General features: G+C 36.5%; 1 protein-coding gene across 1 annotated transcript in view; it reads right to left on the bottom strand.

Annotated features, from left to right (window-relative positions):
- The window catches only part of bma (SCY1-like protein bma), a 171,478-nt gene that overhangs the window by 55,780 nt on the left and 91,952 nt on the right, over positions 1-23,746 (bottom strand). Inside the window, exons 3-4 of the mRNA XM_073074387.1 lie at positions 8,899-9,123; positions 5,745-5,909 (exon numbers count right to left, since the gene is read on the bottom strand). Of these exons, the coding sequence (XP_072930488.1) occupies positions 5,745-5,909; positions 8,899-9,123 (390 nt within the window). The remainder of the gene's footprint in view (positions 1-5,744; positions 5,910-8,898; positions 9,124-23,746) is intronic.

The following is a 23,746-nucleotide window of genomic DNA, read 5'->3' as shown; positions in this document are numbered from 1 at the left end:
AGCTGAACGCCAATATCCGGAGTTCGTCAGGATGTTTGCTCGCTAAATAACTATAAATGGGATTTCAAGTTCAATGTTTACCTTTTAGTTGCGCCGACCGATAGTGACGCGTAGTGCAAAGAGATAGAGAACGATAGTGATTTATGGTCTGTGGTCACGAATGATTTTTTAAGGTGGTGGAATCCTTTGTGGTACGATTCCGGCAGCACCACTGCCACACCTATTTCTGCCTTATAACAGCAGCATTAAGCTCTGCTGTGTCCTGATTTGGAGGTCGTGGTAAGGGAGACGTACTTTTCCGATGCGTTCCAGCTTAGTCCTCAGGGGTAGCGGCGCATCTGTGACCGACCTAAGGTATCAATATCAAATACTATCTGGGGTTGATTACCTACCTGAGAATTCTGTGTACGCAGAGTTGAATGAACTAATGTACTCTATGAATGTGGTGGATAAATGTATAAAATTCTTAACTCCCGATACGAGACACGTGTCCACGTAGGTAGTAAGGGACTATTGTTGATATAGTCCGCGTAAAACTGCTAGTCTGCTCTGAATATAGAAATGAATCGCGTCGCCATAGCTAATTGTATGACTACATCTGCTCGCAACAACTTCAGAATGGACAAGCAGCTTGGCGCGTACTATACCTTAAATAAAACGATGACCTTTGAACCGTCATTTTGTAATACAACAGGCACTCGATATGAAATTTAATTCAATTTCAATATAACCTTATTTTTTCTCGAGGGGGAGCCTTCAAAAGGTACCTGGTGCCGTGGGAGCGACACGGGGTTATGTAGGATTATAACCGCAAAAAAACTCACGGTGGCCGTCCTCAGCGCCGCGTAGAGGACTCCGGGATCTCCAAAGGAACGCAACCGGAGTCCTCTCAGCGCTCCGCCCAAGTGAGATTGAATCACCACACCGCCCGGTACACGATGGTATGCGACCACACATACCGCCGTCCTTCACGGGGTCGTTAGCCCGGCGGTTCGAGCTCCCATACTTGCCGCCCGCAACTCCGAAAATCCCTTTTAGTCGCCTCTTACGACAGGCAGGGAATACCGTAGACCTCGTAAACAAAAAAAAAAGACCTATTCTGTACCCTTACCATGAGTTTTCAAAACATCACACAATTTTACGTTATATTTACTCAATCAATTATTCTGTTCCGTTTGCGTAAACGTAACAAGTGCTCAAGTGACGATGAACTTTTTGTCTACCTCACATGTTCGCAAAAAAGAGGGACAAACATAAAGCGCCATTTTGTCAATTAAGACATTTAATGTTACGTTACTGACACTATAGTTCTGATACAATCCGCTAGGGGCGCTGATTGGAAATTGTATGGGCAAATACGTAAACAAATACCAAAACAGTCATATTTGTCAAAACGTAAATCTCATGGTATGGGTACTGGTCCCGGAACTAAAGGGACAAAATTTCAATATAACCTATTTTAAAGTTACCCTTAACAGACACTTATCTGTTAGGGTGTATTACGCACGTTTAGTACTTTATTAATTTGTTGAGAACTCTGCGACCGAACTTTACTCTGCATGTTCGTGTCATTCCAATTAACGGTCGTTATTAATAGTCCATCTATCCATGTTTTACCTCCCAAAGGTCGAAACTAGACAACTCCTGCTTACTTGAAATAATCAAATTTCAATCTTTGGTTCGAAAGCAAAAATCGAATAGAATGATCGAATAGATTAATAACGTGTTAATATTATATTGGCACGTGGAAACGGCGTTAGTTTGCATAAAAAATATCTGTTCGAAATGCCACGAAACTTGTATAAAATTTATCCAAAGATAAAAAACACGGATCAGCCTTTGAACGAATTCACAAAATATCAAATTTTATTTAAAAAAGAACTTCCAATTTATTATTTTCACAAAAAGCCGCGGCTATATTCAAAATGAAATAAAAAGTTACGGATTCTGGAGCACCGCTCGACAGCCATTTCATTTGAAATGTACGGCTCATTGATAGTATCACGGAACAGAAAAACAGAGATTTTAAACGTAAACCTACATGTACTCGTATATTAATAGTTTAAAAAAACGCTTTTATTGTTAATCGAACTAAAAATAGAAAAAAAAATAATGCCAAAGAGTTTAATATAACAGTAGTGGAAGATTGAACAATCAATCATAATGAATCGCCTCAGAATAAAATTATAATAAAATTTAAATTATTAAAATAATAATTCAATTCAAAGTAAAAAGCGTGGGGTGTTTCATTTTCATTTTTAATGTTACAATCATTATCATCATCTATTGGCAATGATGAGAGAATTGTTGTGAATCGCAGTAAAACACAAACTCATAAATTGGGGAATTAATTAATGTAATAAAGATAATGGGAAACTGTTATTAAATTATTGCATTGTCATCGGTCCATGATACGTGTACAAACTTTCAAATTAATCAGAGTTGTGGAAATTGGTGAAAATTGAGCTCAAAGATTCCGTTACATACATACATACATAGATAGATACAACCCAAGCTAATAAAAGCGTGTTAAAAATTGCATCCACTCACTGTACTTTATTCACTGTTGCCGTTTTATATTTATTCTAACATTATTAGCCTTAATACTGGAACGAAGAGAACTTAATACTAAACGTATTTCCTGCTATCCGAGTTTAAAATTATCACATATACGATGTCATAAGGATTTTAACATAAAAGATACAAGATTTTTTTGTCGATCGCCTTTAGTCATATTCCTCTTTATCCTTTATAGCAGTGTAGTGCTCTTATTGGGAGAATGTGGTGAGACTAATATTTAGGGTTCCGTACCCAAAACGTAATAACTGAAGTATTATTAGTACCTGCCTTATCGTTAGGTTAAATATAAAAAATATTACTAAGGCTCCGCTGTCTGCCCCTCTGTCACAGAGCGCTATGTTTTGAACCGTAATAGATATACACTTAAAAAATAAACAAGATAAAAATGCTTGAAAATAAGTAGGATTCGTCATACAAGAGATTGAACCGTAATAGATAGACAGTTCAAATTTTTACAATGCATTTACTTCTACGGCTGCTATGATTTCAAATTTAAAAACCCTCCATATGCGAATTCGATACGCACTTGGCCATTTATCTCCAGTAATTCTATCTTAGTTCTCAGGTGTAACAATGCGATATAAAGGCAGCCTCTCAGGCGAACTTGATTAGCCCTCGTTATTAATAATTAATCTGTCATTTTGCCTTACAGAGATCGAAATTTAATAATATCTAGAAGGCAACGGTCACTTCAATCTTAGGTAGGCAAAACAATGATTACTAATAACCATCATAAAAAGACAGACATTCTGAATTCGCATAACGCATGCCAGTGTGATTTATAAAATAATAAAACTGACATCAATATCAATTATTATTGCTTTTACGGCACGTAAAATGTACAGCTACACGTTATTTCACGTTCCAAAAATGGAACCGGAATTTTTCAGTTGGGACGAACATTCTATAACTACGTGAATTTTAATGGAGTCTATAAATGCATTTCCAATAATTAAATTGTTAGTTGTTGGTTATTTGAGTTATTCGATTGATTCAATATGTATCATTTCAAATAGGTGTTAAAAACTAAAATCAAATTACGCTAGGTGTTGCCAATCGATAATCATATATCAGTAGTGTAATGATGGCCGACTAGCATCCAGTGCTAGCCGACTAGCTAGCACTAGCAGCATGACTATCGCTTTTTTAAGATATGATAGATAATATCGACTTTTTACAGAAATACAAAGTGCCATATAATTTTCATACTATGGTTTTATCGCTGCTTAAAATACTAAACCTTTGGACCACATCGATACCATCGGTACCTACTTTCGAAGTTATTCAGAGCATTATAAACGATAGGCACTATCTTATCGATATCTTCAAATTATTTTTCACTTACAGATTAATATGCTGACTAATATTATTTCACACCATATTTCACGATATAAAGATACAAAGAAAATGTATTATCTACGCTATGTACTTGCACTATACCAAACGTCTAATATTTAAAACTTAATGTATCATAATAAGTTATTAATATAAAGTTAAGAGCCATGTATAATACTATTGCCGATTCGCGAATAACAGTTTTGCGAGATAATCATTAACTCCTATATTATCTATGATATTATATTCCAGACTTTAAATAATATCGATATATTATGTTTTACGTACTCCTACAGTCGACGGTATTGTATAAAGTCGGTACTCCCAACTGTAAGCTATTAGTATCATCGATACTTAGATTATCCAAGATTAGTATTGCTGTTAGATAAATTTGCCAAGTACAAGTTCGAGAACGCGCACATGGAGGTTTCCCTGCCAGCAATATTATTTTCAACAATACTTAGTTATATGAAACAACAATAGATTGTGTTGGGGTGATTATGGATGATACGTAAACAACGTATAATAAAATAAACATATTAAATTTTTTATTTATTAAAAAAGCAGTTATAGTAGTAAACGGATTTTAAAAATTTTAACTGTCTTCTTAGTACGGTTTAACAGTTAGATCGAAAAATGCCGAAAAATATTTATTTCTTTATTTTATTCTATTAAACTTTATTTTAAACCTAGTGGTTACAAAGGGCGAACTTAATGCCTAGTGGCTATCGGTAAATATCGGTTTATTTTATGGAGACCCCCTTTAATATTCAACTTTATTTCACTTTTAGTATTTGTTGTTATAGCGGCCAGCGTTATGCATACCCTGTAAAAATTTCAAGTGTCTGTTACGGTTCCGGTCAGACAGCGTTTTTTTTTTATAATATAGGAGTAGCAGACGTGCATGCAGTCCACCTGATGGTAAGTGGCTACTGCCGCCCATGGACATCTGTAATCAACCCCAGATAGGATTAGATATTCCTACCTGAGGTCGGCCACAGATGCGCCGCTACCCCTGAGGACTAACCTGAAACGCCTCGTAAAAGTCTGTCTCCCTTACCACACCCTTCAAAACGGAACACAGCAGCGCCTAACACTACTGTCATTGGTTAGAAATAGGTGTGGCGGTGGTGCCACCGGAGTCGAACCACAGAGGGTTCTGGTTCTACCACCTTCATAAGCGTAGTCTGAGTAATAGGGTTCCGTTTTTACCTTTGGGTACGGAAGCCTAAAAACTCGACATCCTTCCATTGATAGTGTGGTAGCACTAGCGCTAAGCATGCCCGCTTAGCGCAGCGTAATTCGCTTAGCAGACTAGCGGACACCCGGACGACTTTACAGGAAAATTTGCTTCAGGGAAAATATAACTAGTTTACATAATAAATAAGTTATGTGATGTGGGCCGAGTCCACGAGTAGACTCGGTTTATATTTTTCCTCTTATTTACATAATGTTGCATGAAAATCCTCGAGAATAGAATCTTTGCAGGCAGCAAAAAGAATTAAAGTACATTCGAACACGTGGATGCAGTCATGAATTTTATATTTCAATCTCCCTAGCATATTGCATTTACAGAACAAATTGCGCCTTACCGTAGGGATAAATCTAGTAAATCTTTCCACCTGAAATTAAATTTTAAAAGGCGGACCAACGACTGCGTGTTACATCAAATGTAAATATTAACGTAGGAGAAGACAATAAATTGGCAGGTGATAACTACTGGATTTAATCAGATGGACTGCATGGTATCCTGTAAGTAAGCAGTACGACGATGGATCGATATGACTTCTAGTCTTAAATGGTCTGTGGTATTAAATTTAAGTACTCACCTGTATCAACCCGTAGGCCACTTCGACTGCCTCAAACGCGTAGCTATTGGCGTGTTTCGGACGCATGCTTGGAGTCAAGGGTGCTGGCGGGGGCGCCCCGGGTGTCACCGACAGGGGGAACGGCGGAATCGGCTGCTGGTCTGCTTCCAGCACCGGAGTGTACTCCTGTGGACAAATTGAGTTTTAGTAACTACATTTTACAAAAAAAAAACAGTGATAGCCCTGTGGTTAAGAAACTAGGCCTCTCGATCCAGGGGTCCGAAGTTCAAATCCTAGGCACGCACCTCTGAGCTTTCAAAGTCAAGTGCGTATTAAAAAATAATTATCACTTGCTTAAACGGTGAAGAAAAAATCGTGAGCAAACCTGCACACCTAAGAGATTTATAAAAAAGACATCTCAAAGGTATGTGAAGTCAGCCAATTCGTACTTGGCCAGCGCGGAGGACTATGGCCTTATCCTTCTTATTCTGAGAGGAGACCCGTGCCCAGCAGTCGGACGGTAATGGGTTGATGATGATGATGATGATGATGAACTACATTCTACTGCTTATCCATATATAGCTTGATATATTGTGCGAAGGAAAAGATCTGATGAGCTGCGAGACAGAGCGGTCATCCTATCGGTCGCACGCGCAGAGGTTCTAAATAAAGAGTTCTAAAAGGTGTGTGAGGTACACCAACCGGCAGTGGGCAACGTTGTGGCCTATGCCTACACCCTCATCACTTCATTATGATATGTGCAATTTTGGGATAAACATGATAATGTTTAGGGGCTAATAATGAATTTAGCTCCTGAATATCATCTCGGTACCCGGAACCCTCTAAAATCAGATCGATTGAATGAAATATTGGCCAATTGCCTGAAAGTCCAAAAAATATTTAATGTCAGCAATTTAATAGAAGACCAAAAATCAATCATAGAAAATACTCAAAGACTAATAAAAACCAAAATCGAAACCAAATAATGGAATGTACATTTTGACCCAGTTCTGTAATGAATAATTGTGCACAGTGGGTGATGTCGAAATTTTCGAGCGCAGAATTAAGCGAAGCCGATAAATCGGTTTTCATTAAGTGCCATTGAAATGGCATATTGAATGTAGGAACGAGATGACAACTTCTAATTAAGTGTAAAGCATTTTTTATAATATAGGAGTAGCTGGCGAGCATGCAGTCCACCAGATGGTAAGTGGCTACTGTCGCCCATGGACACCTGTAATCAACCCCAGATAGTATTAGATATTCCTACCTGAGATCGACCACACATGCACCGCTACCCTTGAGGACTAAGCTGGAACGCCTCGGAAAAGTATGTCTTCCTTACCCTTCAAACAAGAACACAGCAGCGTTTAACACTGCTGTTATGACGCAGAAATACTTAACACATGGACATGGGCTGCATGCTTGTGTGCGTGTGCACGTATGTATGTGTATATTTATATTTGTGTAAGACTCATTCAGTAGGTACCTACGGTAAGTATTTGCCGCGTAGATTTAATAGACTTGAACGCCCTTATTAAATTCTTGGTGCAATTACGAAGGTTCTAGCTTTATTACATAGTAGCTATTCACCCGCGACTTCCTTCGCGTTTATAAGTAGAAGTAAATTACATTCCTGAATGTACGTTTTATTAATTTTTAAAATAGTTTCGTATAGTTAAGTTAAAATTGTTTAGTTAAGGAGATAACAGGCAACCTTCACATTTAATTAGTATTTTTTTCCTTAAGAATGAAATGAAGGGTTAATATTTTATAAGAAAAATGATATTAGGCCTTTTATGAATGAGGGACGCCTATTTTCACAATAAGGGTTACTTACAGTCAAGAATGGAATAGCAAGATACAAAAATACCTTAGATTTTTAAAAATACACACCTAAATATAGGCTTCATTTACCAGTACAGACATGAAGCGTGTCTGTCACGGGCTGTGTCTGGCACGTTCATTGCCTGTTGTACAGCGTGAATATTTTTATCAAAATCGACCTCGTAACTCATTTCAAGCATTTATGCTAATCGCTAATTTTGAATTTCGCCATGAAGGCCCACTTGAAAAATTCACCCTGTGTACTCGTAGTATAAGTATAAGCACTGTACATTTTTTTGGTTAAATTTGTTTTTTTTTTGTCAAACATAAGTTTTTATATCACTTTATCCTTTCATAATTTTAATCTATTCATATTTGGATTTACTGACTTTAACCCGTATTGTTCCGATGAAATTATTCTCAACTTTTTGTTGTTTAATTTCAACATTAATTTAAAACTTAAATGTTATTCTCAAACATATAGAAGCGAACCACAAAATATTCCATTGTTGACTCCGGTAGGTATAGTTTTCCACTTCAACCCAAATTCACTATAATTTCCCTTGAGAGTTGTTTCCAACACAATATCGGGTATCTAATACTTCCGTTGAATGAGTAAATAAATACAAATTATTTTACGATAACAGCCTTTTAGTTTTCAATTTCTCGATGCAAATGTCCTGCCTATTTTAATCGTCAGTTATAAATTTAAAATCCGAGCAGGAAGGTGGAATAGAATTATAAATAGCAAGCTACAAGATTGTACAATTTATATCTGATGTTACTAATTAAACGTCTTTCTTATCGCGCGTGTACGCCTACTCGCGCAGCGCACTCGTCGTCGCCGTCAACCCATTACTGTCCCGCGGCTGGGCACGGGTCTCATCTTAGATTGAAAAAGATTAGACCATAGTCCACCGCGCCGAGTAAGTAAGTATCGGCCAAGTAAGTATCGGTAGATTTGACAAACCTTCGAGAACTTTTTTAAGATCTCTCAGAACCGGGGGGCCACCGTGGGGGTTTAAGTGCAGTAAAAATCCCACATAACCCGGCGTCGCCTCCACGTCGTCGGGTACCATTTGAAGGTTTCCCCCGTAAACAAAAAAAAACCCGGTCAGACAGATACCTGATGAGTTGATATCTGTTTTAGATCTGGGTGTTCGTGTATTCGTCATTGTGTATGTTCATAGCACCCACGACGCAGGATTTTTTTGTGTGGGGGCCTTTGAGTTTAGAAAGCGTTTCTTTGAAAAAAAAACAATACAAATTGGGCTTCATTACATATAGTTACTATCTTCAATTAGGTGATCTGCTTATTAACTAAATACCTGTATATTATAAAAAATACCTTGTAAGTTAGGATGTTGTGCAAGCTTGCAATGATCGGTTCTGCAGCGAACGCGAGGCTGGAGTTGCTCTCCTCCAGGGTGTGCACGATGGTCAGGAACTTGGGGTGGCGCCATCTTTCCAGCAGCTGGATCGAGTAGCGCAGACTGTCCAGGATGGTCTCCTTCCTCTTAGGCTTGTGCAGCTTGTCGGCAATGCGCTTGTCGAAGATGAAGATCGACACCTCCTGTAAAGAAAAACTTCGTTAGTATGACCGGGTATGGTTTGCTATGAATAACTATGCTCTATAGATAGTCTTAAGATATATTGTATTATTTCGCCTATCCGTCCAGCAGTGATACCCTAGTAGTTGAGACTTGACATCAGAATCTGGGGAACTCCAAGGATCGGACCCCAGGTTCACATATGACATTTCAAAATTATGTGCGTATTTGAAATAATTTATCAATTGATTTAACGATGAAGGAAACCTCGAAAGGAAAGATGAAAGGAAGGATCAAGTCTCGCGCTTTAGAGTTCTTTAAAAAAATCTCAAGAGGTGTGTGAAGTTCACTTTGCATTTGACCAGCTCGGTAAACTACGGCCTAAGTCTGAGAGGAGCTCGTAGCCAGCCTCGAGCAGTAATGGGTTAACAAAGGCGAGGGAAAAACGAAAAGACGAAAGAAGGAAGTTAGAAACTGTAATTTCAATCTTTGGTAGCCATATTAATCTTCCGAAAAGCATATCAAACTTTCAATAAAAAACGAGCGAAACCCGTATTTCGTCGCAACTAATGTTCGGGCAAAAATCTTTTTATCTGCAAGTAATCAGATATCGAATACTCAATCCCGGATTAGCTGAAGACCTGAGAATTAATTATCTGTGAGAGAATTATGGAGATAAATCCGATTAGGGTTGGACATTATAATATATTTTTTACAAGTTATGCACGCGACCGCGCTCATTTCTTTGTTGACAGCCCATTGGCTACATCGACTTTATATTTTTGTTTAATAGATTAGCATTTGAGTATGCAGTCCACCTTATGGTATGTGACTACTGTCGCTCCTGGACACCTGTGATAAGATAAGATTAGATTTCTGCTTAAGGTCGCCCACAGTCGCCGCATTTCCTGAAGACTAAGCTGGAATCTCTAGGAAAAGTATGTCTTACCAACAACAAATATATAACACTATTGATATAAGGCAGAAATAGGTGTGGCGTGACGAAGAGTGGAATCATAGAGGGTTCTACCAGCTTTAATAAAAAAGGTTTTAAATAAATGGAAGCTGCCACAAGAAACCGCTATTTTTCAGCGTTTTTATATCGCAAACAAACGTTATTATTTTATTCGTACAGATTTGCTTAAGGTTTTCCCTTTACTCAAGTGTTACGACATGTGTTATGTGAAATGTTAACCCTTTTTTCTAACATAGGTACATACTCGTATATTAATAGGGTATATTTCTATACCGTTGTTATAACGGAATAAAAAAGATAGTAGGATGATATAATTTACAGGCAATAGAATATTTACAAATAAGAAGAGTTTGAAACTATGATTACTCAAAAAAAGAAGCCGCAATCTATGAATATTCAGATGAAGTAAATGCGTCATTTAACGTCCGAATCCCAAAAACGTACCTCTGATTTTTCAAACTTACGTGCGTATTAGAATCATTAAGTATGGCCAGCGCCGTGGACTATGGCCTACCCTTCCGAATCTAATAGAAGACTCGGATAAAAATGCATCATCTTATATATAAAATTCTCGTGTCACAATGTTAGTTCGCGTACTCCTCCGAAACGGCTTTACGGATTTTCACCAATTTTTATATGCATATTCAGTAGATCTGAGAATCGGCTACTATCTATTTTTCATACCCCTAAGTGATAAGGGTTGTTCACCCTTAACATTTTTTTATTTATATGGCAACACAAAGTTTGCCGGGTCAGCTAGTTAAGTATAGAAATAAATAATCTTATTTATAAAATTCTCGTGTCACAATGTTAGTTACCGTATTGCTCCGAAACGGCTTTACCGATTTTCACCCAATTTTATATGCATATTCAGTAAATTTGAGAATCGACTACTATCTATTTCTCATACCCCTAAGTGATAAGGGTTGTTCACCCTTAATATTTTTTATTTAAATGGCAACACAACGTTTGCCGGCAGCTAGTTAAGTATAAAAATAAATAATCTGTACGTAGAACTTCTAGATTTGTACCATCACACGTGCGTATGTATGTATGATTGACCAGTTATCGGGCTACTAGTTGATTACATTAGCGGTTTGAGAGATACTACCTGTTTACTTCGAGTTGGCCGTCGTGAACTTACAAAATCACGTCACGAGGACAACCACGCATACCGTTGTACAAAAAATACTTATTGTATTTGTATACTGTAATCGAATAAATACGAGTTTTATTAAAAAAAGGATAAAATAGTAATAATAATTATTAAAAAAAAAACAAACCGACTGAGGTTCTTACCGGATCTTCTCAGTTGCGGTCATTCCGATCCGGTAGTAGTCCGAAAAAACATTATAACTGACAATTTACAACTGCCGCCGTTGGCCTTTACAAAATAAATATATTTAATTTAATTTAATTGTGTGGTAACATGCTTCCTACTTTAATTTATTTATATCTATTATTATGAAGATGATAAGCAATAGAGTAGACTGTAGATTTTTTTCTCATTGCAGTTTTCTACATATAAAATTGTAATGTAACTTAAAATTTTAATTGTAATTAAAAAATAAGTCTTTGTTACTTGAAATAAATAATTAAATGATTATTATTATAAAACCTCTATAACATAAATCTAACCATGAAATATTTTAAGTTATTAATTTTTTTCTTACCAAATGTTTATGATAGGTAGATTTCAATAGTTTCTATTTTTACTCGGGGAGGTACTTTTTAAAGGTATATAGAGATTATGGGAGTTTCTGATTATAAATTAAGGGCTACATTATACTATTTTCATTTCTTTACTTTCTAGATGACAGATCGACGCCCATGTAATTTTGTGTTGTTTACGTTAAAATGTCACACAGATAATACTGTACTTCATGGACAGGTAGTGATGTGCTACACATAATGATTATTATAGGAGCTATAACGATAAACGAAACACGATAACAGACCCGTTTTTTTACAAAATCTAAGAAACTAAACTACTGCCGGATATTATTATATCACATATACTTATAATATTATATTTCATTAAAAGATGTCTTTAAAATTTTCGAAACTTATTTTTATGTCTCAATTTTCTTACGGCGTAAACTTTGTTGTATTTGTCTTTGTTCAAATTACATATAATAAATATATGCGATCGATATCATTGCTTTTTTGGTCACAACACTACAAAGAACTGTCATCGAGAAAATAAAGAAATGGAAATAGTATAATTATTAATTAATAATGATTTAGTGTCCAAGCAGTAATAGCCTAGTGGTTAAGAAACGCGGCCTCTCGATCGAGGGGTCCGACGTTCAAATCCAGGCATGCACCTCTGATTTTCAAAATTATGTGCATATTAGAAATTAATTATCACTTGCTTAAGCGGTGAAAGAAAACATCGTGAGGAAACCTGCATACCTGAGAGATTTATAAAAAAAAATCTCAAAGGTATGTGAAGTCTACCAATACGCACTTGGCCAGCGCGGTGGACTATGGCCTAATCCTTCTCATTCTGAGAGACGACCCGTGCCCAGCAGTGGGACAGTAATGGGTTGATGATGATGATGATGATGAGTGACCAACTCGAAATGAACGTCTAATAGTGCATTCGACGAAATCAGCTTACGTCATCATAGGGTGGAAACTATAGTATGGTGTAATTAACTGTAAGGTTATAGTATGATATTGTTATATATAAGTTTAAAGAACACACCGAACACCTATTTCTGCTTAATAACAGCAATGTAAAGCACTGCCGTGTTCTGCTTTGAGGGGTATGTTAGGGGACATATTTCTACTGCCATATTATAAGGCGTTCCAACTTAGTCTTTGGCGATAGCAACGCATCTGTGGCCAGTTTCACGGGCATCAGGAGTCACTAACCATCAATGCTGGTTTTCTAAATAAAGGTTTTCAATTTTAAATAAAAAATAATTTGAAAATGTACACATAAGCCAGATTCAATTGCCTTTCATTAGAATAAGGTATTGATTACTTATCAAACATAGTCTATCATAAAAATTCAGGGCAACGAACGTTCGATCATACTCATGAATATTTATGGCCGCATGGCGTCCCGCTGATGGAAATAGTAACTTTCGATGCGTAGTAGTAACGTACTCGTATTTTTAACAATTCTATTTTAGCTGGCCTACTTTTTCAAAATAATTTCATTCATCAAGGTTATTCGGTTTTTTCTCTGAATGACAATGATTTGATGATTTTGTAGGCCTATTTTTTGTTTTTTGTTTTTTGTATTAAGGCAGTTAAAATTGGTTTACGAACGATTTTGACTGTGGACAGTTTTTACGGTTCCGTGCCCAAAGAGCAAAAATGGAATCCTATTGCCTACGCCTCCACTGTTAATCCGACTGAATGTCACCGTTGCTCCATCTCTTTAATTGTAATACTTAAGTGGACTCTTGAAATTTCTACAGAGCATGTATAACGGTGGCCGCTATAACAAGAAATACCAAAAAGAAATAAGCTTGCAAATCGATGTCGGTAGCCGTCTCGCCGTACAAAAAAACGCTATATTTTACACACTTTATTTTATGTATATAATTATTACATTATACGCTACATAACTTAATTTATGTATATATAATTTACAACTGCCGCCATTCTCTCCTTCCACCCAGGGTTGACTGGCAGAGAACGCCATCAGGCATTAAGTTTGACCTATTGTATTTTTTTATTTTTATAGAGGTGCAATAAATAAATAAATAAAATAAATATTTCGTTTTAATGAATCTAATTTCTTTAACTTTTGTCACCACGGGGATCTACTGTGAAACGACTCCTATACTAGTTGCAGACCAACAGTCCCGCTGCAGATTTTCCCGCATGTTGATGCAGAACTGCATCTCCGGAACCACACGCGTGGCTGCGTCGACACGCACACCGAAGTGGGAAATGAGGCAGTGTCCGAAGAGCCTTGCTGCGATTTAAGTTTGATGCTTGACTGCGCTTTATGTGTCTTACTTGGGGAAACTTGTAGCCAACTGGCACACGCTGTTCCAATGCGGATAGATAGATTACGTGTGTAACGTACAAGTCCTCTAATAGAAGAAAGAAGAAATAAAGAAATAACTTTATTACGTAATTCATTGTACACACACATATCAACAACAAATTATCTTAATTATTTACAAAATAGTGGGGTATAGGTAAGTAGAAAACTTTAGATACATATAATTTGACTTTATTACAATAAGATTTAACACTTGCTATCCAAACATAACGTACTCGTCTAAACACAGGCGCGCACATAAACAAATTGCATAGCGGTCACCTATAGCGCCTAAATATGCTTAACTTTGTAAATCAGTTACCTATGTATACTGCAGCACTAAGTTTGAAGGTGGTAGAACCCTTTGTGGTTCGATTCCGGCGGCACCACTGCCACACCTATTTCTACCTAATAACAGCAGTGTTAGGCGCTGCTGTGTTCCGTTTTGAAGGGTGTGGTAAGGGAGACATACTTTTCCGAGGCGTTCCAGCTTAGTCCTCAGGGGTAGCGGCGCATCTGTGGCTGACCTCATGTAGGAATATCTTATCCTATCAGGGGTTCATTACAGATGTCCATGGGCGGCAGTGGCCATTTACCATCAGGTGGACTGCATGCTCCTCTGCTACACCTATATTATAAAAAATAAGTATACTCATAGGTACTTCAGCTTCATAATCACCGCAAACAAAAATATCAAATGGTAATATTTGATATTTTAGTACCTAGTTAATGTTACTTTCCTTGAGCACCTACTTCTCGCTAATTGTATAAACAAAATACCTTAGCAATTTTCCTTTACGCTATTTAATTCCGGGTTGTTTTTACGTAATCAAGTTTTTCCTTCGCCGGTAAGTACCTACTGACACCGATACGGATTGGAATTGCTGTGATCAAGTTCCAGGCGATTGGGAATCGTTTATCCTGAGCCAATTCTATCCGTGTCAATAGGAGGAAAGTATTAAAGAAGTTGAGCTCATTGGAGTTAATTAAAAATAGTTTATTTTTTATTATGTTACAAGTAACACACGGGGTTTATTGCATAGTTTTAAACTTAGCGTTATAATTTACAACTAAGCCCGCATGTTCCTACTTTAAGAATAAGAATAGAGCTACGGTATCCCTTGCTTGTCGTAAGTGGCGACTAAAAGACGGCTTCCGGGATGGCGGGCGACAAGAGTGGAAGTTCGAAGGACGACGGTATGTATAGCGGCATACCATCTTAAGCACCCCAAATATAGTGTGGGATGACCGTATAGCTCTACCAAGAAAGGCCCGACAGAGACACCGTGCTCAGAGGTCTCCGGTTGCATCAAAATGCAACCTCGAAATACTAGAAGCATGCATACTCGAAAGTATACCTAGCAATCAAATCGAACGACCGAAAATTATATTGTTACGTTCGAACTCTGGCATCTCGAATTATACCAAATTTCAGTTCAATTGTTCAATTTTCCAATTGAATGCCAACCAGCGAATAAGAAATAAACGGAGCGGTGAAACTTAAACAAATACTATAAGATCGGCCATCTTATAAAATCCTCCCTTTCAATAAAAAGAAAAACTATAGTTCAATTTTGTACTATCATTCCCTATTTTATAAAATTATCTCCATTTTCTGTTATAATGAAACAATGTGTCGATAAAAGTAATAAATTGATGTTGTAAATTTATATTAATTTTTAAATAATATTCTTTGCGCCGTCACGATAGTTAATTTGATTCTAAGTTCACGTTTTCTGAGAAAATGTATACTGAGAGACTAAAATATGACAGCCTGTAATGTACAACATGACTTTTGAAGGTTAAAGTTAACGATTTTATTTTCTAATTTTACGTGGCTTCTCAATTACATCTCAAATATTACGCCACACTCTTATTTTTTTTTGTTTCTTGTGCTCAAGACCTACTTAATAAAAGCCTCATGATTTCGTAACCTGTTTTATAAAACGTGTATTTTAGGTATGTACAAATGTTAAAATATGACATAAAATATAACCGACTTCTATGTGACTTTTTTGTAATATAAGAGTAGCAGACGAGCATGCAGTCTACCTGATGGTACGTGGCTACTGCCGCCCATGGACATCTGTAATCAAACCTAGATAAGATTAGATTCCTATCTGAGGTCGGCCACAGATGCGCCGCTGCCCCTGAGGATTATGCGGGAACTCGTGTAAAAAGTATGACTTCCTTACCACATTCTTTAAACTAGTTTAAACTATAACACAGCAGCATAGATAATATAAATATACTACTAATAAAGACGCACAGCAGCGTTTAACACTTTTATTAGTAGAAATAGGTGTGGCGGTGGTGCCGCCGGAGTCGTACACAGAGGGTTTTACCACTTTTTAAATATTATAAAAATGCAACCAATACTACATAAAGGTTAATTTATAATTACGTCAGTATTTATCAAATAGTAATTACTAATAAGAAACTACACCCAAATCAAACCCTCGCAATGTGGGAATGCGACCGTGAACACATTAAAACCCTTAAATAAGGTTTCGCTGGTCTTGGAGAGGCAATTACACAACTGTCACTAAGTCGGAGTCGAACACGCACAGGAAGGGTTCCGTACTACTACATTTTCATTGATTTTACCCGACTGCCAAGGAAGGGTTATGTTTTTCGCGCGTATCTTGTATGTTTGTCTTTCTTTATTTGGTCGGATCTAACAAACGGCTGAATTAATTTCAACAGTTAAGGTGTCATTATATTTGGCTCAATGACCCGAGTGTCCTTAGATAGGTGTTAGAAAAAAAATGGATGGCGGGTTTTTGCGCGAAATACTAACACATTTAAAAAAAAATTACCGAACGTATGAAGTAGGGTATCGAATGAAAGCAAATTAAACGGAGATTACAAGAACATATTTGTATATATACAAAACAGCAAGGTGACTGACTGACTGACTAAATAAAAGACTTTTTCATTTTTCAGAAATCAACGTACAGCCAAAACCGCACAATTTAGAGTTTTGAAATTTTGCACATGGGTTTGTTATATACCGTAAATAAGTATTAAGAAAGGCCTTTTGAAAATTCTACCCCTAAGAGGGTAAAATAGGGGATGACAGTTTTTTGAAATCCTTTAAGTTTGAAGCAATTACTATAAAAAATAGTTTTTGGCGTTCTGGATAGGAACAAGGACACATCTATTTATCCCCTTCCGAAAAATCAACCCCGTAGAGGGTAAAATAGGGGTCGAAAGTTCATTTGAACAACCGTCAATTTTGAAGCAAACACTATGAAATTTTGTATCTGGCTTGTTGGATAAAAATAATGAAATTCTACCCCTAACAAGGTAAAATAATGACCGGAACTTTGAATTATTGAAGATATGTATTTTATAGAGCGTAAATGGTGGATTTTTTTTGCGAAATAGTAACGCTTTTTAAAAAAAGTTTACCAAACCCATCGAGTAGGATATCAAAATAAAATAATTTAAAAGGAGATTACACATACGTTATATAATATGTACATATATATAACACATCGAGATGATTGTCTGACTAAATGAGTTAGTCGCTGTGCCAGAATTCAGCGCAAAGGAAAACCGCAGAACTTACGAGTGCTGAAATTTTACTCATAGGCTCTTTATATAGCTTAAATGAGCACTACGAGGATAAAATAGGATAATATTGTTTGACCATCTTTTGATTTTGAAGCAGATACCGACTATGAAACTTTGTATGTATTTGGCTTTCTGGATAAAAATAATGAAACGCTTATTTCACCGTTTTTGGAAATTTTACTTCAGTCTTTATAGTGCAGTCGGGTATTTTTCATAGAAGTAAATGCATTGTGCAAATTTGAAAAGATTATTACGGTTACCTATTACGGTTCAATAAATAAGGCAAAAAGCATCGAAAAATAACAGTTTTATTGTCAAGCTTTTTTATATTATTATAGTATTTATTGTCATAGCGGCCACCGCTATACAATTATACATAGTCCGTAAACACAAGTTAGTAACTTATTTATTACCTTCGAGTGTGGAACCCTAGAATTTGTAAACACAACTGTGTAAACTGTGTAAACACATATACACATACACACTAGCATTGGAAGTCTAATAAATCTTATGATTTCATAGACAGACGATGGTATTTTTAGTGTTATTCATTTGTATAAACATCTGATCGGCGTATGACGCTCATGGCGTCGCGGCGCCTGTTCAACGCAAGCAGTATATCAAGTATCAAACCAAATAAGTAAATCGCACAATGTAATTAGTGTCTTATTTCTTCCTAATCGCTATCTTTTTGCTGGTCAGTATTTGGCTGTACTAAATTGTTTGGTACAGCCAAATACTGACCAGCAACTGTATTGACGGTTGTTACCTTTTTCCCGACCTCGACGAACATTCGAGTGTATGCATGTATGTGTGTATATTGTACGTATGTATACATATCTTATTTTTTGCATGTAGTGCAACCCAACTGTTTGTTGAATTCGAATAAATTGTGTGAGTGATATGGTATGGATAAAGTTCCTAAACAGTCGGGTTCTTGATCTAGTAATGATATTGTAGTTATTCTGTCTTCTATGAAAGTTATAATAAAAACTTTATTTCTTCACACTATGGACAATGGTATGATCAAAATAAGCCCACCCTGCATCTAATAACTTCAAACCGTCCAAAGTCGGACAAGAAAGACATAATTTTACGAGGCATTCAAGCTCAGTCCTCAGGGGTAGCGGCGCAACTGTGGCCGACCTCAGGTAGACATCTAGTCCTATCTGGGCTTGATTACAGATGTCCATTGCGGAAGCCGCTTTGCATCAGATGCACTGCATGCTCGTCTTCTACTCCTATATTATTAAAAAGGCTTACTATGTGAAGACTTTACCATCCAATCTTTACTACCTGAACCAGCGGCCCAACTTGCTAGTTAAGTTACAAATGCGCAATAAATTCAGCCATTTGCGGTCAGTCATCCAACTTCCAAGCGCTCGACTTTGCTTGACTTTGAAGATCTGTTACGAATTACAGGCCGCAGGCTATGCTGTTCAAACTTCAAACTACTCGTAGTGCGGAGTAAATAGCGACACAATATCATGTTCTCTCAAGGCCATACTATTCTTCATATTATTCTATTTAACAAGGTGGTTTGATGCTCGTCAATCGATAACTCTCCCACTGCTGGACACGGGCCACCTCACCCGGCTATACTGGCAAAGGCAAAACCTTTGCCAGTATACGAATAAATTCTTAGGATAATATAGTATATGCTCACGATTAACATCGAAACATCACTCTAAGAATAAATATTCTTGTGTTATATTTTTATGTGCAGATTAAAAATTAATTATTAATTGCTTATGCGGTGAAGAAAAACATCGTGAGGAAACACAACAGAGATATTTATAAAAAAAATCTCAACGGTATGTGAAGTTACGTCATATGGCATGCTATGCAGCCCAAACGGCGTGATGGAACGACACCTCGTTGGATTCGTGTAATAGTAATTCTCTATTATTATTTTTTTTATAGGCACTGTGCAAAGTTTCCAGCATGGTTATCAAGAGAAGTCATTACAACGTTGAAAAGTATAAATAATGCGTTCAGTTCAAATGCAATGCAAATATGCAACGCACTGCGCATTGCGTTTAAATTCTAAATAGGCATTTTACAAAATAAACAGTATATTATTTAGTAAATAGTGTTTACCGTGGGAACGGATGTTTGCAATATGAAATTGATCCGACGTTATTACCAAATAGCAATAGCAACGTAAACTATTCACGGAATTTCATTGTATTGTACCTATTAGTAGTTTCGTTCGATAAATTATTGAAACATTATTACGAAATTGGTCTGTTTGTATTATTATTATTGAAACAGAGAAACTGATACTTATTGTTGGCATAATTTTTTGGGTATTAATTAAGCCATTTCAGTCCAGTATCATAAATAAAGAGAGGATCGATTTTAATGGATTTTTATGCGATTTAGGGATTATTAGGAGTATTAGAAGGTGCCGCCGGAGTCGAACCACAAAGGGTTCTACCCCCTTTGTGGTTCGACTCCGGCGGCACCACCGCCACACCTATTTTTACCTAATAACAGCAGTGTTGGGCACTGCTGTGTTCCGTTTTGAAGGGTGTGGTAAGGGGGACATACACTTTCCGAGGCATTCCAGCTTAGTCCTCAGGGGTAGCGGCGCATCTGTGGCCGACCTCAGGTATGAATAACTAAGCCTATCTGGGGTTGATTACAGATGTCCATGGGCGGCAGTAGCCACTTACCATCAGGTGGACTGCATGCTCGTCTGCTACTCCTATATTATAAAAAAAAAATCAAGGAGGCATCTTCGCTCTGCAACGTTATCTTCTACGTTAACCACTACAAATAGCAAAGCAGTGGCGGGTCTTTTCATTTGAGAAGGGCTCTGCCCTAGTTCATAGGGATAGGTCTGTGAAAAAAGTTCTATGAAGAGAAATATTATTACGAGATCTCTGAAAGTCGAGAGTGGAAAAAGTCGTCGTCGTCGGATTGATAAAAGTTACGTGACTTTGGATTTTGGGGAGATCTTTTTCTAGTTAAGGTCCAACATTACTTTTTTAAAGGTAAGGCTTTTTAATAAAATATATGAACAATTCCTTATTCCACCCGATTAAAATCATGGAGTATGAAGATTTAAAATCCGAAAAACAAATCTTTCATTTCATATTTATATATATATTGCAAGACTGCCGATAGCAGTAAAATCTAAGTAAAAATCAGCTTACATAAGTAACATGTGAATTGTATCATCGAACTATTACATTATTATTTTTGAATTATTTTTTATTTGTAAAAAAGTTTTGATGACCAATTTAAACTTGAATCCTTGATAATAAAGCGTTCAGCGTCGATGACGCGACTCCCATGAATTTTGTTCACCCAAAAAGTGTCCAACGCGCCTACAGAAGTTTCCACTTCAAAAATGATATTTCGTATAATTATATTATTAGGAAGGTGAAATCCATAATGTACCCTTAAAGGTTCTGAAAGTAACCACTTACCGTTAAGTAAACAAGAAGTGATATAGCGGTTGAAAGAGCGGAGGTAATTATAGATAGTCATAATTCTAAGCGCGAGTAAGCAGCCTTCTATAAAGGCTTTCATCTTTGTTGGGAAGAAATAATACAGTAAAATCACTCTATGTAATACTAGTGGTGCCCGCGGCTTCGCCCGCATTTTAAAGATATAATATGCTTTAAAATATGATATGATAAGAGATATGATATAAGATCAAATGCATAGTTTCCGATTTTATAAAATGTATATAGACAAATATTCATTTTTATATAAATAGATAGATGATCGACTAACATGGATAAGTAAAGTAACTGTAGGTAAATTATGAAAAAATCTCATTTCGATCTTCTGGGTTGAAAGATCGATTGACTGAATCTCGAACCATTACTGGAGATCGATTAAAATAATCGATTTTTTGGTTCAAAAGATCGATTCTCCGATTAATCGATCTCAGATCGCCATACGTAGTTCCCGTGGGATTTCCGGGATAAAAACTTTCCTATGTCCTTTCTCGGGTCTCAGACTATCTTTGTACAAAAATTTTTTTAACAAAAAATACAACCGACTTCTATGTCACTACAAAGTAAAAAATAATTGAAATAAATGTTGGTTTAGTACATATTTCTGAAGTCGGCGCTCAATATATTTCGTAGGATAACGATGTAAACAGCGTGTCTAATATCTAATGTCGGAAAGAATCGCCACCCCTAAAATAATCCCAATAAATCTATATAAACAAATATAATGTTGGAACCGTCTCCGATTGCAAGAATTGATATTTTTAAACTCATGGTTATTTAGAGTATGCCAAAAGACCCACAAACGTTGGGAGGATCCATTACTGGAGACCGATTAAAAAATCGTCATTTTTGGTCAAAAAGATCGATTTTCTGATTAATAGATCTAAGATCGCTATCTGGGATAAAAACTATCCTATATCCATTCTAGGGTCGCAGACTATCTTTGTACAGAATTTCATTAAAATCGGTTCAGTGGTTTAGGCGTGAAGAAGAGACATACAGACAGAGAGTTACTTTCGCATTTATAATATTAGTAAGGGTATCGATTAAAATAATCGACTTTTTGGTCCAAAATATCGATTCTCCGATTAATCGATCTTAGATCGCCATCCCTAGTTCCCGTGGGATTTCTGGGATAAAAACTATCCTATGTCCGTTCTCGGGTCTCAGACTATCTTTGTACAAAATTTCATAAAAATCAGTTCAGTGGTTTAGGCGTGAAGAAAAGACAACCAGACAGACAGACAGAGTTACTTTCGGATTTATAATATTAGTAAGGATAATAATATATTCTCTATTACCTTCCAACTTGGCATCTGAATCGGCGGCATATGAATCTCAGGTACAGTCATCTCCAAAAGTAAATGTACTTGTTGTATAGGTATTTTTGAAACCTTAATCTGTTCACCTACTTTTGAAGCCGATTGTACGTACGAATTTTTTCAAAGTTGTATATTATAAAATCATATAATATAATTTAGAAATTAATAACTGACCCGGCAAACGTTGTGTTGTCATATAAATAAAAAAATATTAAGGGGGAACAACCTTTATCGCTTTAGAGGTATGAAAAATAGATAGTAGCCGATTTTCAGACCTACTGAATATACATATAAAATTTGGTGAAAATCGGTAAAGCCGTTTCGGAGGAGTACAGTAACTAACATTGTGACACGAGAATTTTATATATAAGATAAAATGCGTATGAAAATTAAGCGTGCGTAATTTACACATGTTTGTAGTAAGAAGCAGTTCTTTGACGTGGTTCCGGGTTCAATCCCCGGTCAGACAGATATCTGAATGATGAATTTAGATTTCTGCGTCTGAGTGTTTATGTATCTTTGTGTGTTTCCATGGGACCTACAATACAGGCAAAAGTAGGCTATCATTGTGTGTGGATGCGGGGTGACTTCCGAGTAAGGCAACCATCTTAATATTTAGGAACGGCATTCGTTATTGGCTTCAGGTATAACTTGTGCTATTAGGGTTAATTAATAAATTTTACTAACATAGGTTTTTAAGTACAATGTAAATACTAACTAATATGGACTATGTCTGAGTTAAATGGAAATAAATAAATAAATAATTTTCTTTTTACAGTACAGAAGAGAGCAGACGAGCAGTCCTCCTAATATTAAATGGCTATAAATGTAAATTTACTATTTTCAACTGAAAAGCGTATAAATCTTATATATTGATCTACGTTTGACGAAGATGAAGTACATAAACAGACACTTGAACTTCATTCAGGGGTTTGTTAAGTTACTTGATCTTCCGCAAACGTTGCCTTGATATAAAATTACGTTATACGTTCTAAGGGCGCTTGCATATAAGATGATTCATTTCAGACTGCCGCTTTACAACTTCAGGACCGTCGTTTGAAAACTCCTTTAAACGTTGTTGGGACGACACGACTCCGGTGTGGCACCGGCACCGAAATTTCCGCTTACAGCAGCTATTTTTCCACGAAACGATACGACAGCTTTATAATATAATATAGTAAAGCTTATTTCTCCAAGCAAAAATTGAGGCGAACTGAATAACAGAACAAATGAACAAATAATGGATGAAGTGTAAGTGTCAGTGTCAACTAGAGTCTTTAAATATTA

This window comes from Epargyreus clarus, unplaced genomic scaffold (genome assembly GCF_041222505.1).
Source record: "Epargyreus clarus isolate Ecla_fem2 unplaced genomic scaffold, WU_Ecla_fem_2.2 ptg000007l, whole genome shotgun sequence".
In the NCBI taxonomy this organism is placed as follows: domain Eukaryota; kingdom Metazoa; phylum Arthropoda; class Insecta; order Lepidoptera; family Hesperiidae; genus Epargyreus; species Epargyreus clarus.
The sequence above is the reverse complement of the archived record's forward strand: the minus strand, read 5'-3'. Positions and strand labels throughout refer to the sequence as shown.